The following is a 14,075-nucleotide window of genomic DNA, read 5'->3' as shown; positions in this document are numbered from 1 at the left end:
TCTATCATACCAATCCAATCTATGATTTTCGATAGGTAATCAAAGGAAAATTTTTATGAAAACGAGCGATTATTTATTGAGACACAGTCACAATACCTTGCTGCAATGTTTAATTACAGTCTATTTATAATTTATTTAATTCAAAATGTACGCTCTCCGTCTCAAATTATATATTCAATCGGGGCTTTCTGACAACACGTTCTCTATATATGTTTCGACTTTCATCTATCTAACTCCGTTCTAGAGAGTAAGAAAAGACAGACGGACGGACGACAGTTGGATCTTATAGGTCAACAACTTTTTTCAAATTAAAGCGCAATAACTGGAATAATATTTACTGCATAAATGATTACAACTTAAACTAAAACATGCTGAAAGATAAAACAGATTATCAAACTGTTTGTAGAAAGGAGCTTAAATATAAAGTTGTATAAATGAGATAATTTATGTATTTAGGCCTAAATTCAAGCATGTTTTCCACGAAATACAGAATATTATTATATTTAACAAGAAATTTAAAGAAAACGTGAAAAAGGACTCCATAACGTTATATTACAAGAGAATAAAAAAACTTTCATGCATACATTAAAAGTTGTTGTGGTAATGATTTTTCTCCAATGCACGCATGCTGTGTAAATTTAATTAGTTTCCTAAATAACTTTTTCTTTTATGTATTAATCGATAAACTTAAGCTTATGCTTTAAATAACTAAATACAATAAATAATATCTAATCAGCCATATTCGTCCAGTTTCATTTGGATTAAGCACCTTTCTACCGCCATTCTTTGTTATTTTAACATATACTCAGTGGCGTAGCGTGGGGTCAGCCGTCCGGGGCGGAGGAAAATTTCGCCGCCCCCTTATTTAGTTATTTTTGCATGATATTATTATTGTTTGTGAAATTTTGCCGCCCCCTAAAAGTGCCTCCCGGGACGGGCCGCCACTGCCGCCCCCACTACGCTACGCCACTGCATATACTGATTTGTAAAAATATTATACGTATAATATCTTTGAAACTCTGTATATGTTAACTAACAAGGATCAATTAATTAAATTAAAATAATCTATTTTATCCCTCGATATTAAAACAGTAGTTGGTACTAAACGACATACGCTGTTATGAATTATCGTTTATTTGACAAAATTGTTTGTGCTCATTCGTACGAATTTTTAAATCGTATTACTCTGTCAATAAAATTGTTTTCCACAAAATAAAATTTAAATAAAAATTTTACAAAATTAAAAATAAAACTTGCAGAAAAGGTGAAAGTGCACGCCATACATTCTTGCTGTACAAACTAGCAAAATTGTTTCTAAATACTTATTTTTTCATCTCAGTTTATCGGACATTTTAATAATGATGTTTTTACTTGTCATTTATAAGTTTTAAATAAGTTTCCTTGTCAACAATTCAACGTGTTTCTTCGTTATTTACTATAAGCTTAACTTCAACCATGGAAGCCGCCATCTTTAATTTCTTATCCGATCCAAACGATCCTACCCTCCGCTCGGATTAGTTTGATCGCGATCCAGTTGATCCTAGATGGCGTTTGTATACGCAAATAGCGATTGATCGGATCGCAGTAGTTCCTTTGTATACACAATTTGAACGATCGAAGTGATCTTGGATCAGTTTGATTCCAAAAGTATATGCACCCTTAGATCTCAGAGTAACGACACACGAGTAATCGCCACCATGTTCTGTCGACTGTCATCACGTGATCTAAAAGTTTACATTAAGAAATGACAACTTTTTTTTAGTTTAATAAAGCATTTTATTCCTAAAAGTGCTTTACTGAACTAAAATAATCGTCATTTCTTAATATAAACACATAGAACACGTGATGACAGTCGACAGAACACAGCGGCGATGAGCCGTGTGTCGCTACTCTCATATCTAGGTACACTACTCTAGGTTTATAAAATGAACACGTCGCAAACGAATTTGGGAAGATGTCACGTTTGTGTAACCCATTTCTGACCCGCCAACGGGCAATAGAGCCGCGTCGGCCCTCCAAACATTTGATTTTTGTAGCTGTCTATAAGTTTTATGGGATGGACACGTATATCTTAAAGAATAAAAAAATACTTATTCACACGTCAGCTGACAAGTGAAATTCACGTAGAAAGCGCGAGAACACGCTCGGCAGTGCTGGCGCTTCGAAATGGACTAGCCAACTAAAACGGCAGCGCTCGTGGCGGCAACACTGGTGATGTAACTGAGGCGGGGGTGGAACTTCGCCCATGCACTTTTCCCGCACGCATCTCAACAGATAAGGCCATTCACATACTGGCCACACGCTCGCAATCTAAATATCGAAAAGTGAAAACAAAATTTTTTTTATCATTTTCTTTACCACTGAGGCGCCATATAGGATTTAGCGCCTGGAGCGACTGCTCTGTTCGTTTTACTGTGGGGCCGGCTCTGACTGTAAGACATTCTGATAGCATTACTTGGCGTGCAAAGGGCCACAATCATTACAAATTCCACTTTGGATTTTCAAAAATACAGATAACATTTCTTTAGAATAAATGAATGATTCGACATTTCTATAATTTTATTTATTAGAAAACAGAAAGCATTATTTTAACTTAAAAATCATAAAGTAATCCTGTTTCTAATGAACATTATTATAATAAAATAATCCTTTGTGAAATATTTCAAACCGATTAATGTTTTTCGTAACGCGTGACGTAAAGATATGACGGGATCATAATATCTCACGCGTTCCAAACAATACATTCTAACAATACGTAACGAATTGTTAGAATGCATTGTTGACTTTTTCTATTGTAGGTGGCTATTGTTAAGGGTAAATTTGTTCGAAAGTTCCGCGGTTCATTGAGATTTGAGAACAAATTGTGATTAAGTAATGTACGGGAGGCAGAAAGGGCTCTCTATGTCGCCTTTCTCTTAGGCTCAGGCCCGGATTTAAGGCGATTGGAGCGATTGGGCCCAATCGGGCCCCGCACTTGAAGGGGCCCCGCATCACCACCAAAATTAACAAAACAAAATTAACAAGAAATTTAAAGCAAATTGCTTTTGACGATAAAAGATAAATTATAAATTATTCAAATAATTAAAAATATATTTATTTTAAGTTCGCATTGATGGATTAGATTTATTATTGTGTTTATTATAATATATATACATTATAATATAGAAAACGGATACCCGTAATTGTCGTTTTTGACTAACGTTTAATTAATCGGATAGAACTATCTTCTCTCTCAATTATTCTATTCTATATGCGTCTTACTCGGCGCACTCACATTCGTTTTTTGGCATTAGTCATTGTTGTGCTGCGCTCGCTATTAAGTAGATGTAGCTACTATCAAATGTCAATTGTTTATTGCATTTGCAGTTCTCTATTCTTCTAATCGTTTTAATTATTACTGTCGTATTTTGTGACTACAATTACTAATTGTTATTGTTAAAAAAGGTAAGTACTAATTGTATTACATAATATTTATTAACAAGAAATTATATTTAAAATTAAAAATGTAAGTATATTTTGTGATTAAAAATGCATTTAATTTTTTCATTAGATGTCGAATCCACTAAAACGAGAAAGAGATGTGGAAAGAAAATATAAAAGTGGTTGTCTAAAAAGGAAATTAAGTGCAAAAAGGAAAATCGAAAGTGAAAAACTCAGAGGTGCTTTAAACAAATTTTTAAAAATAGTTAATGATGACAAAGGTGAAGAAGGTGTTATTCTTTATTTTTATCATCATTTTGATGATAAAAATAAAGAATAACAGGTAAAAAATAAACAAGAAACACAATTACACAGACCGGAACCGGAAGAAGCAAATATTGGAATGAAAATGGAAAAACTGAATATAACTGATGATCCCGCTTCTTGGCCCGGGATTATTACTCAACAAATAAAAGATTATTTAGTTAAAAAAAATCCTACAAAAATTATCTTAAATGAGTTTCCGCGGCAAGAGGATGGAACACACTTTTCAAAAGTGCATCTGAAAAGAAAGCCTACGAACGGTGAAATAATAAGCCGTCCTTGGATAATATACTCTGAATCAGAAGACAGAATAATTTGTTTTTATTGTCGGCTATTCAGTATGGGTGCCGCAATTGCACTAGCTATTGTAGGATTTAATAACTGGCCAAATATATATAATAGATTAGCCACACATGAAAAATCAAAAAATCATTTGGTAGCTATGTTAAAATGTACAGGGCTTCAAAAAAGACTTTCTGCTGAGCAAACAATAAATAATGTTCAACAGAAGTTGTTGAACCAAGAAAAAGTTCGTTTGTATAATAAATTTGAAAGATTATTTTCTGTAGTTCAGTTTTTAGCTGAACGAAATATCGCGTTTAGAGGATCCATCGAAAACCTAAGCGATGCACGAAATGGAATTTTTCTAGGAATACTTGAATTACTTGGAAAATTTGACCCAGTAATGCAGGATCATATACAAAGAATCGCCACAAAACAAATACACCAAAGTTATTTAAGCAAAACAGTACAAAATGAAATAATAAACTTAATAGGCAACAAATTAAAATATAAAATTATTGATAGAATAAAATATGGAAAATATTTTGCTGTGATTCTGGATTGTACTCCAGATATCAGTCATCAAGAAAAAATGTCTCTTAGCATCAGATATGTTTCGGATGGAACATTACCAGGCTCGAATATCGCTATATATGAACAATTTATCAAATTTATACATGTAGAGAGCAGCACAGGAGAAAATCTATTTTTTGTGTTAAAGAAAGAAATTCAAAGTTTAGGGCTTGATATCAACAACATAAGAGGGCAAGGATATGACAACGGTTCGAATATGAAGGGTAAAGTCTCCGGTGTTCAAGCTAGACTCTTAAAAGAAAATCCAAGGGCATTTTTTACTCCTTGCGTTTGTCACAATTATAATCTAGTATCGGGAGATGTAGCAAAAATTTGTCTTGAAGCTTTAACCTTCTTTGGTATTCTCCGACGCCTATATGTTTTGTTTTCGGCATTTTTAAAAAGATGGTTAATACTTCTCAAATATATAAAAGAACTTACTGCGAAGCCTCTTTGCGATACCAGGTGGGAATGTCGGATTCAAAGCGTAAAAGCAGTGAGATACCAAATAGGTGAATTTTATGATGCTCTTTTCGAAATATCAGAAATTACCGAAGATCCACAGATTAAAAGCGAGGCAGAATCTCTTGGAAATGCAATGAAAGACTATAAATTTTTAGTATCCAAGGGCGTCGCCAGCCAATGGGCCAGGGGAGGGCAAGATGATATAAATTAATAGAGGATATGAATTGTATGTAGGTAAAATAAAAACGATTCATAAATTTTAAGAAGCTTAAGAAGATTATTTTAATTAAAACATAATCTTATTGGGTTTTTCGCGCGGGAATTATAAATCGGGCAATAAATGACTTAGCATTTAGATAATTTTTTTCGCATGTCTAGGGAGGGGCAACTGCCCCTCTGCCCCCCTCTGGCGACGCCCTTGTTAGTATCACTGGTTTTTTGGTACGATTTACTGTTACAAGTCAATTATGTAATAAGCAAGGAACTTCAAAGTAAATCTGTAGATGTATCCATCGCACTTTCTTCATTTGAAAAACTTTTAAAATGGTTAAGCGACTACAGAAATACTGAATTCGAACAAGTTTTTGTTCAAGCAAAAACTCTTGCAGAAGATTTGGAAATATCTACAGAATTTGAAATAAAAGGTTTCGGAAAAGAAAGAAACATTTCAATTCTGAAGGCGATGATGAACCTATTGTAGATCCGATAAACGCATGCAAGATATTTTTTTAAAATTTTGTTTTAGATAAAGCTACAGAATCACTAAAATATCGTTTTGGACAATTGAAAAATCATAATGACTTATTTGAGTATCTGGGAAAATTTCAAAATATGAAAAAAGAAGCACTTGAAAAACATGCAGCTAAATTAGAAATTTCTCTAACAGATTCTAGGTTCACAGAAAATGATGCACCAATAGTGAAGGAAGCTGACATAGATGGAAAAATGTTAGTTGAAGAAATGGAAGCTTTAAAATCTATCCTTCCATCAGAATTTTTTGAAAATCCATTTAAAATGTTCAAATTTTTATCGGAAAATGACAGAGCAACGGCATTTCCAAACTTGTTTATTGCTCTCCGAATATATTTAACAATTCCAGTGAGCGTTGCTTCTGGACAGAGATCGTTTTCCAGGCTAAAACTAGTTAAAAACTATCTGAGATCGACAATGACTCAGGATAGATTAAATAGTTTAGCAATTATGTCGATTGAAAGTGATGAAGCAAGGAAATTGGATTTTCAAACTATTTTAGAAGAATTTACAGAACAACAGCTTAGAAATAGGTAAATTTATATATTCATATTCAATAAAGTGTACAGTAATTGTTTTTGTATTTTGTGCACTTTTAGTTTTTAATGTATGTAGAAGTTTACCTATCTTATGATCCATGACATTATATATATATAATTTGCATTTATTAATATTTAATATATAATTGCATAAAATATTTAATATATAGAGGGCCTCGCAAAAAAAATCCAATCGGGCCCCGCACTTATTGGATCCGGGCCTGCTTAGGCTTGCTCGAGTAAAATGATGAAATTTCCTGTCGGCCTTTTTATTCGAGTTACTCTTTACTCTTCACTCAAACTAACTCTTTGTGTTCTGCATCATTAAGGCTCGCTCGGATGAAGACGAAGACAGCATCCCGTTCTAGAAAAGCCCGCGGAGGGCGAACAGGCCCGCGTAGGGCGAAGAGGCCTTCCTAGGACGAAGAAAGAAGATACAAGAACGGAAGTCGAAGGCGGCCGTCGACACCGTTCTAATAAAGTCCCGTAAGGCAAACAGGCCCGCGTAGGGCGAAGAGGCCCGCGTAGGGCGAAGAACGAAGATACAAGAACGGGTCGAAGGCAAAAGAAGGTGAGGCTTTCTGTGTTTCGTTTCTTTAAGGCCCGCTCGAGTTAAGAGGCCGACCGGAGATGGAGAGGGCTTTCTGTGTCTCGTTTTATTAAATCGCGCGCAGGGTGAGTATTTTTTTTTTTTTTTATTGTTTTTCGTTAATGAGGTTCGGTATGAGATTGAACTAAATTTTGTGACCCTAACGTGCATTTTATTACGATTTTGTGTATTTATAAATTTCCGTCTTTTTTCATTACTAGTTGTTGTAATATTGCATTTCTTAGTTCAGATAGTAATAATATGGTGAGTTTCGAATAGCTGAATCCAGAGGTAATTATGAATATTTTCATCGTGCGAGTTAGGAAGAACTCGGCTCGACAAGTGATGTTGGTCACTTGTGGAGTTGGATTCTTTCCAACTCTTGGTGGAACTCTGAAGCAGCCACCTCCACGTGGTAAGTTCTGGATTGTCGTTCGTCTGGTAATGACGAACGGCAGGCGAAGAGCTGCTTGTTCCATTTTATCCATTCGGCTCTGCTGCCCAGCTTTCTTATGCCGATTGACGTTGAAAACCCTAAGTGTTTTGGTGTTTGGTTGAAATAGTCGAGTACAAAATCAAATTTAAATTTATTATAAACTGCTGATAAGTAATTTACGATTGTCCCTCCTGTGATTTATTAATTCTAAAACTGAAATATTTTGTTAAATACATTCTATTATATTAACTCCGGCTTTCTTGATGGGTCGGTATTGACCCTTTAGGGGTCAATGAAAGTTTGCGGGAACAGCTAAGACTTTGCAAATATTTACAATTTACAAATATTTACAGACTTTGCAAATATTTACCCATTTTTCTTCTTGCTCTTAAATGTTTTTTTAAAAATTATGTAAGTTATATTATATATAATATAATAATGTATAATATATATAGTACTTAACATTGAATGAGTGGACAGAAAAAATACTTTTTTAAATAGGGACAATACACAAAAAAAATTAGGAACTCTTCTATTAATTGGTTTAACTTTTCATTTTTATTGGTTTGTAAACAACTTAAACCAATCTTCCAACTTACTTTGTCGGCTTCCGCAAAGTCGTTAATTACTTTATAAAGGAAACAAAGGGTTTCTTGTAAGAAAAAATATCCAAGTTCAACAACGACCGTTAAACCTTCCAGTACAAGGAAATCAAAATACTAACATCCAACCCGTTAATTTAGGAAATTGGGCTAATCAACAGAGTCCCGTAAAACCTGAAGAAAATTCTAAATTTATTGCTTCTGAAGAAAAAGTAATAGGTTACGCTCAAAGATACATTCCCGAAAGTCACCCTGGAGATAACAATTGGAAACCGATGCAGTTTGGTGTACAATACAGAGGAGCGGTCGAAGAGAGGAAAATTAAACCCTACGAAAATTCGAATGCCTATTTACCTAACAACAGAAAGGAACCACCGAAACCTCACCATTTCTCTAATACAAGAGCACCTTTTTCAAATGATAACATAAATGGAGAGAAGCTCCTAACCGAAAGTTACGCACCTCGAGGGATCATCAGAGTCAATGGAAGAATACAAGTACAGTCGGATGATTCTAAAATTTCCGAAAATTTTCGTAATTCGGGAAGAAACCAATTCCTTCCATCTCAAGTTAACGAGAAGAATTTAGGTACGAATTCGAATATAAAAAACCATAGAGGTTTTGACTCGGATGCAAACGTAAACAGGCCTACGAATGTGTTGATGACACCCGTAACGATTAATCAACCGCCTTCGGGAAATTTGGCCCAATCCAAAGAAGACACCGGAGAAAGCCAAATGAATTTAAATAATAAAGAGAGTAAAAGTAATTCGGTCAGAACACAGGGATTAATACCAGTGATTATAGTACAGTCCTTTATCGAGGAAGATGCTGCAGATAACCAGAAAAATCAATAAACCAGGAATATTTTCTGCTACATTATTGTTATGGAATGATTAAAGAATGATTCCCGATGTTAAAGAACTGATTTTCACAGTAAAAACACTAAGTGATTGGTTAATAACAAACAAAATTATTTCAAATTTACATTGACAGATTTTTTCTGAAATTTAATGGAGAACTCTTCATAATTATCGACCCCAACTTGGTGAACATATTCAAATATTTCTACTTTTATATCTCAATATTTACGTCATATTGTAGTTATTGTAATATAATGTACAGTTATGTAAAAATAAAATGATATTTTCTGATCTGTTGGAATAAATATAATTAAATATTGCTACGGACATTTAATATCTAGAATGGCTGGAAAGTAACTAGGCATTGATAAATCGCTGTCATTTCTATACTTCCACAGCAAATGGATGAAAATTATTAAACTATTCTACCTTATTAAATGTTAGTATGGACACATGCCTTTAAAATTTAATATAAGCATTACTACCATCCCCAACTTCCTCAAACGCCCGAAGATCGTGATGTGGATGAACGGCCGCTTCTCTGTGAGTGCGCGACCGAAACTTTGGTCATTAGCTTCTGATGACAAATTACGATTGTTTCCGCATGACATCCATCACCGCACGCCACCGTCTTCGCACGGCAACCAGCGATTTCCACACCTCGTAGCGTGCAGCAATCTGCGCTGGCTCCCAAACGAAAGAGTGGTCGGACATCTTTCTTGCCATTGCACGAGAGACCTCTCTCGCTTATTGTCCAATCCACCGACGCAAAAATTATATAATTACATTGGCTGATATACGTATATAGATAAATTTTATTAAGATTGCATTATTATCACAAAAATTACAGAGATTGCTTAACGCCTAGTTACTTTTTACCCACTCTGTATGTCTTATGAAGTAGTTAACACAGGCATTTAATTTATGTAAATATATCTATAATTTTTAAATTTTTTCCCTTTGGGTACTAAGAGGACCTTATTTCAGGCCCACTGCGGGGTGTCGCGTGATGAGAATCGAGGCCTGAAAATTTTCTGGTGTTGCTCGATTTTGGGTGTCCCAGTTTATTAAATACAACCTTAATATTAACATTTCTTTATTTTTCAAAGAATTTTGTGGATATTTCCGTAATATTCCAATAAATCATCAAAAATTTCAAAATATTCAGATAAACTGAATTTTCAAACGAAATACATAGTATTTGTAATATTGCCATCGACTTCGACAGCATACTTGAAGCTGTTGTCCAACAGTTGTTCGTTCGAAAAATCGAGACTAGAATTGGAATCGTTGTTCCTGCCTCCATCCTCCCATCTGGCCAACAGATGCTGTTTGGCACGGTAGGCTGCCAGATGCGCGTACATAACGGGGCACGGGACGGAAATGCTTCGAGTGCACCTGACGTAAGTGTGGCACAAGTAATACGACAGGGTTTGCAACTCGTCGGCCGTAAAATTGTTATCGTCCCACAGCACGGTGTAATGGGCGGGTCTGCTGGTGCCCTGGATGCCGGCGTGGCTACAGATGTAAAAATCGAATTGGGTGGGATGGACGATGGTCGTATCCACGGTCGTGCCCGGGGGGATGTTGCTGTGTTTTCCCACTCCGTCTTCCACATTTTCTGGCACGAAACGAGTGTGGTGTCGTTTGCCCACCACCACGAAAGTGATGGGCGGTTGGTATACTTCCGAAGAATTCATTTCTGCGCAGGCATCTCGCATCAGCATCAATTCCTTGTTTACCGCTTTAGAAAACTCGCCTTCGCTCAATCCGTCTCTGTAAAATATGATTTTTTCGGGTTTTTTTCCTCCGGTGTTTCGATAGAACGAGACCAATAAGTCTTTCACCATGTCTTTCATGTTCTCGATGATCTCCATTCTGTTCTTCTTGCCGTTGGTCTGCACGCTGACGGTAGCGGCGTATCTGCTCGGATAACTGTCCAAACTTCCCACCAAAGCGGCGATCGACGATTTGATTTTGTCGTGTGGCGAAGGATGGGTGCAATCGGCACCGATGACGATGACCGGTTTATGAAAAATCTTGGGGACGACCTCCGGCGAGAGGATGTTGTTGACTCCACCCAATTTGGCATTTATTTTTTGGCACAGATTGCAGATCAACTGGGCGTTACATCTCTTGCCGGAAATATTTACGTCTTTAACGCATTGGGTGATTAGTCCCATCCTTATTTCCGCCATTTCTTTAATTTCGGCGTAGAGACTTCCTCCTCCTCGAGAAGGGAGAACGACCATAATTAATTGAATTCTGGGACACGAAGATATTATATTTCTCAAAGTTCTCTCTACGGAATAGTTGGCCGGAGAATACTCTCTCAGATAGTACGGTTTGTTAATAATCATGCCAAACTTCCTTCCACCTTGACACATCATCCGAGCAAAATTTAACATGTCCGCTTCCTTACAGACATTCGAGGACATGCTGACAAACGCCCACCATTCTACGTCGACGGAACGATAGAAATTCTTGTCTCTGATATCCCAAGCGCCGTTTTCCGGAAGAATTTCTTCGGATTTACTATATACGATCGCCGGCGGCATTAACACTCGTCCATCTACACGCACCGGTTGATTATTTATGTCGATGCGGAATTTCCGGTTAAGTTCCTGGTTTTCTTGACAAGTCTGTTTAACGGCTTTGACGATGTCTTTAAATCGATTTTGTGGGGGTCTGGCAGTTTTTCGTATCATCTCCGCCACTTGCTTCTCGTCCATCTTTTTACCGCAGTGTTGGCCCGGACAAACTTCGCAAACTTCGAGGGGTAAATAGGAGTATTTTCTGGTGTTTCCCACACAGACGCACGGAAGGTGCGGGTATCGAAGTTCTCCGTATTGTCTCTCGAAGTAATCCGCAACGGAGATCTGACGCGGCGAATTTTCTCGTTGCCAAATGAAGCAGACGTATCTGGCGGGTTTGCTGGTGACGTCGTTAATCTTGTACGTCTTTTTGTGTTGCAGATGGTTTACCGCAATTTTCAGAGACTTCAACTCCCTTCGAAGTGTTTTTATCTGACGATCGTCGAGTCCCCTGCGCTGTTGGACGTCGGCATTTAGGACTTCTTCGACGAACTTTATCAAAGGTCCGCTTTTGTAGAAGGTGGTAGCCGATATGTCGACGTTCAGCATGGGTTTCCATTGAGCTATGCGAACGCTCTGATGGTAACCGAACCAGATTTCTCGACCCGCTCCTATAGAAATTGTTTCTTTATCGCTGGACGAAGAGAAGAACGATCTTCCGATAGGTACCAGAGATTTTGCGGGCCCGTGGCGCATGATGGTATCCACGGCCATAACGGCCTCTTCGGAGTTCCCGAGACTTTTTCCACGAAGAGGTTTTAGATCGATCCTGGGAATAGCCATTTTATCTTTACAAACGGGTTTTAAAACTACGTTGTAATCGCACGTTCTGTTGTTGCTCTTTAGCGATACGAAGAACGTCTTCTCTTCTTCGATGGGCATTAGATTACAACTGAACAAATTCTTCTTTCCGTCGAAAGCGACGGGATATTCCCGAAACAGTTGAAAAGTCGACAAAAGGTTGTCGATGACTTTTCTGTTTTCTTTGGTGTTGAGGCAGTTGTATCTTTTGCAACCGACGGATTGTTCCTTGTACTTTTTCAGAGGGAAAATATCCACGTCATAATGGTACACGTAAGTCTGGCCTATTTTCATTTCGAAAAAGTTACTTATGACGTTTATCCTCTTGCCAGCGCACCCGAATCCCGGTCTCGGTGGGAAAATGTTCTGCAAATTAACATCCTTTGGTCTTGCAGCTACCTTGTCTCTGTTGATTTCTGTATATCTGACATCGGCAGATACAGAAGATACCTCGCGGCTGACCGAAGGAGAGAGTTTGTCGCTCTTCCATATGTTATTTCGCGTCTTCGGAAGTGCCCTTAAGTTTGATATCTTTCCGACGACGTCTTCTTTTTCGTCAGCTAATGAAATAACGGAAAATATTTATTTAAAAATATATTAAAATTATAAAATTTGCACGAAAAGAATAGAAGAAGAGGGCAAGAGAACGAGATGTTAGAGAGGCTTTCGTACGGCACAAGATGAAACAAACTATGATAATAAATAAAAGTTTTAATTAGTTTTAAATAAATATATATATTTTTACCTTCCTCTATTCTTCTTTTGGCCCTTTTAATTACAAATTCCATTTTTACTTTTTCCGATTTGCGGCTTAGAATTCAAAACAACGAATCCAATTGGAAAATGTCGTTAGAAGAATAATTCGAACGTCTTAATTTGAAAATATTCAAAAAATGAATAAAACAAATTGTCGATTAATGATAAAATATAATTTTATTATTATACAATTGTATAATTATCAGATTATATTATTAATTTTGTGAAATTTCAATTATTCGGTTTATTAATTAATAACCAATAATGGGCTTAGAAGCCAAACAAAAATAAATATTTTAAATTACTAAAATCATTTTAAAAAACTTGTGTGAAATGTTCGTAAATGTTTTTCTATTATCGCAGCGCAGCCGCGTGTCCTATATGTTTCATTCGTCAGTGGCGCATTATAACTACGTGGACCCCAGGCAGATTTGAATTGGGAGGTCCCACTTATGTTGACTTCAGACATTTTTCTTTCGGGAATTTTTTGCGGAATATTTTCTTATAACTTAGCCAACCTCCATAAAATTATTTTTATACGGCGCGGAATACGATTATAACAATACATACATATTTATCTGACATTCTAGTCGGGCTTCTACTAGTAGTTTTTGATTCTCTATCTGATTTTCCAACCTTTATATAGAAGCTACTACCATGCTAAATGGTAGTAGCTTCTAAAGGGGATTAATGCTATTTTGGTGATTAAAGGTCGAGAGGATGGAGAGACAGAAAGGTCACTTATCGTATCTCCAGAGGAATAGGACTTAATGACGATTTCATTCGTTATAAGCATTTACAATTTTTTATAAAATCATACCTTACCCTCAAAATTAAGTTTTTTGCCATTTTATAATAATTAAAAATATTTAAAAAGTTATTTAATAAATATCGTAACAGATGGCGCCACCAAAATTTTAAATGTTGCCGGAAAAGTTAAGCAACTCGTTGCTGGATTTTTTGTTGTTTTTTTTATGAAGTAATCCTAATAGCAAAAGTTTTTCTTTGCTAATAGTAAACGTCGTAATCAAATCGTTTCGTTTTTACTTCCGTGCAGAGCGATAGTTTACTCTTCTGTGAG

The 14,075-nt window shown here is 36.3% G+C and overlaps 2 protein-coding genes across 2 annotated transcripts; one reads left to right on the top strand and one right to left on the bottom strand.

The window, feature by feature from the left end:
• Positions 1-3,550: 3,550 nt before the first annotated feature.
• LOC136980239 (zinc finger MYM-type protein 1-like) lies at positions 3,551-6,351 on the top strand. The gene is made up of 4 exons (XM_067276333.1): positions 3,551-3,712; positions 3,764-5,218; positions 5,546-5,708; positions 5,810-6,351. The coding sequence occupies exons 1-4, from the start codon at positions 3,551-3,553 to the stop codon at positions 6,349-6,351; spliced, it is 2,322 nt and encodes a 773-aa protein (XP_067132434.1).
• Positions 6,352-10,024: 3,673 nt separating this feature from the next.
• On the bottom strand, positions 10,025-13,114 carry LOC136980205 (protein argonaute-2-like). Its single transcript, XM_067276280.1, has 2 exons — positions 12,984-13,114; positions 10,025-12,798 (listed from the first exon to the last, which is right to left on the bottom strand). Exons 1-2 carry the CDS (start codon positions 13,024-13,026, stop codon positions 10,025-10,027), a joined length of 2,817 nt encoding a protein of 938 aa, XP_067132381.1. The 5' UTR covers positions 13,027-13,114.
• Positions 13,115-14,075: the final 961 nt, after the last annotated feature.

This window comes from Centruroides vittatus, unplaced genomic scaffold, assembly GCF_030686945.1.
Source record: "Centruroides vittatus isolate TY-2023 unplaced genomic scaffold, ASM3068694v2 contig_680, whole genome shotgun sequence".
Taxonomy (NCBI): domain Eukaryota; kingdom Metazoa; phylum Arthropoda; class Arachnida; order Scorpiones; family Buthidae; genus Centruroides; species Centruroides vittatus.
The sequence above is the reverse complement of the archived record's forward strand: the minus strand, read 5'-3'. Positions and strand labels throughout refer to the sequence as shown.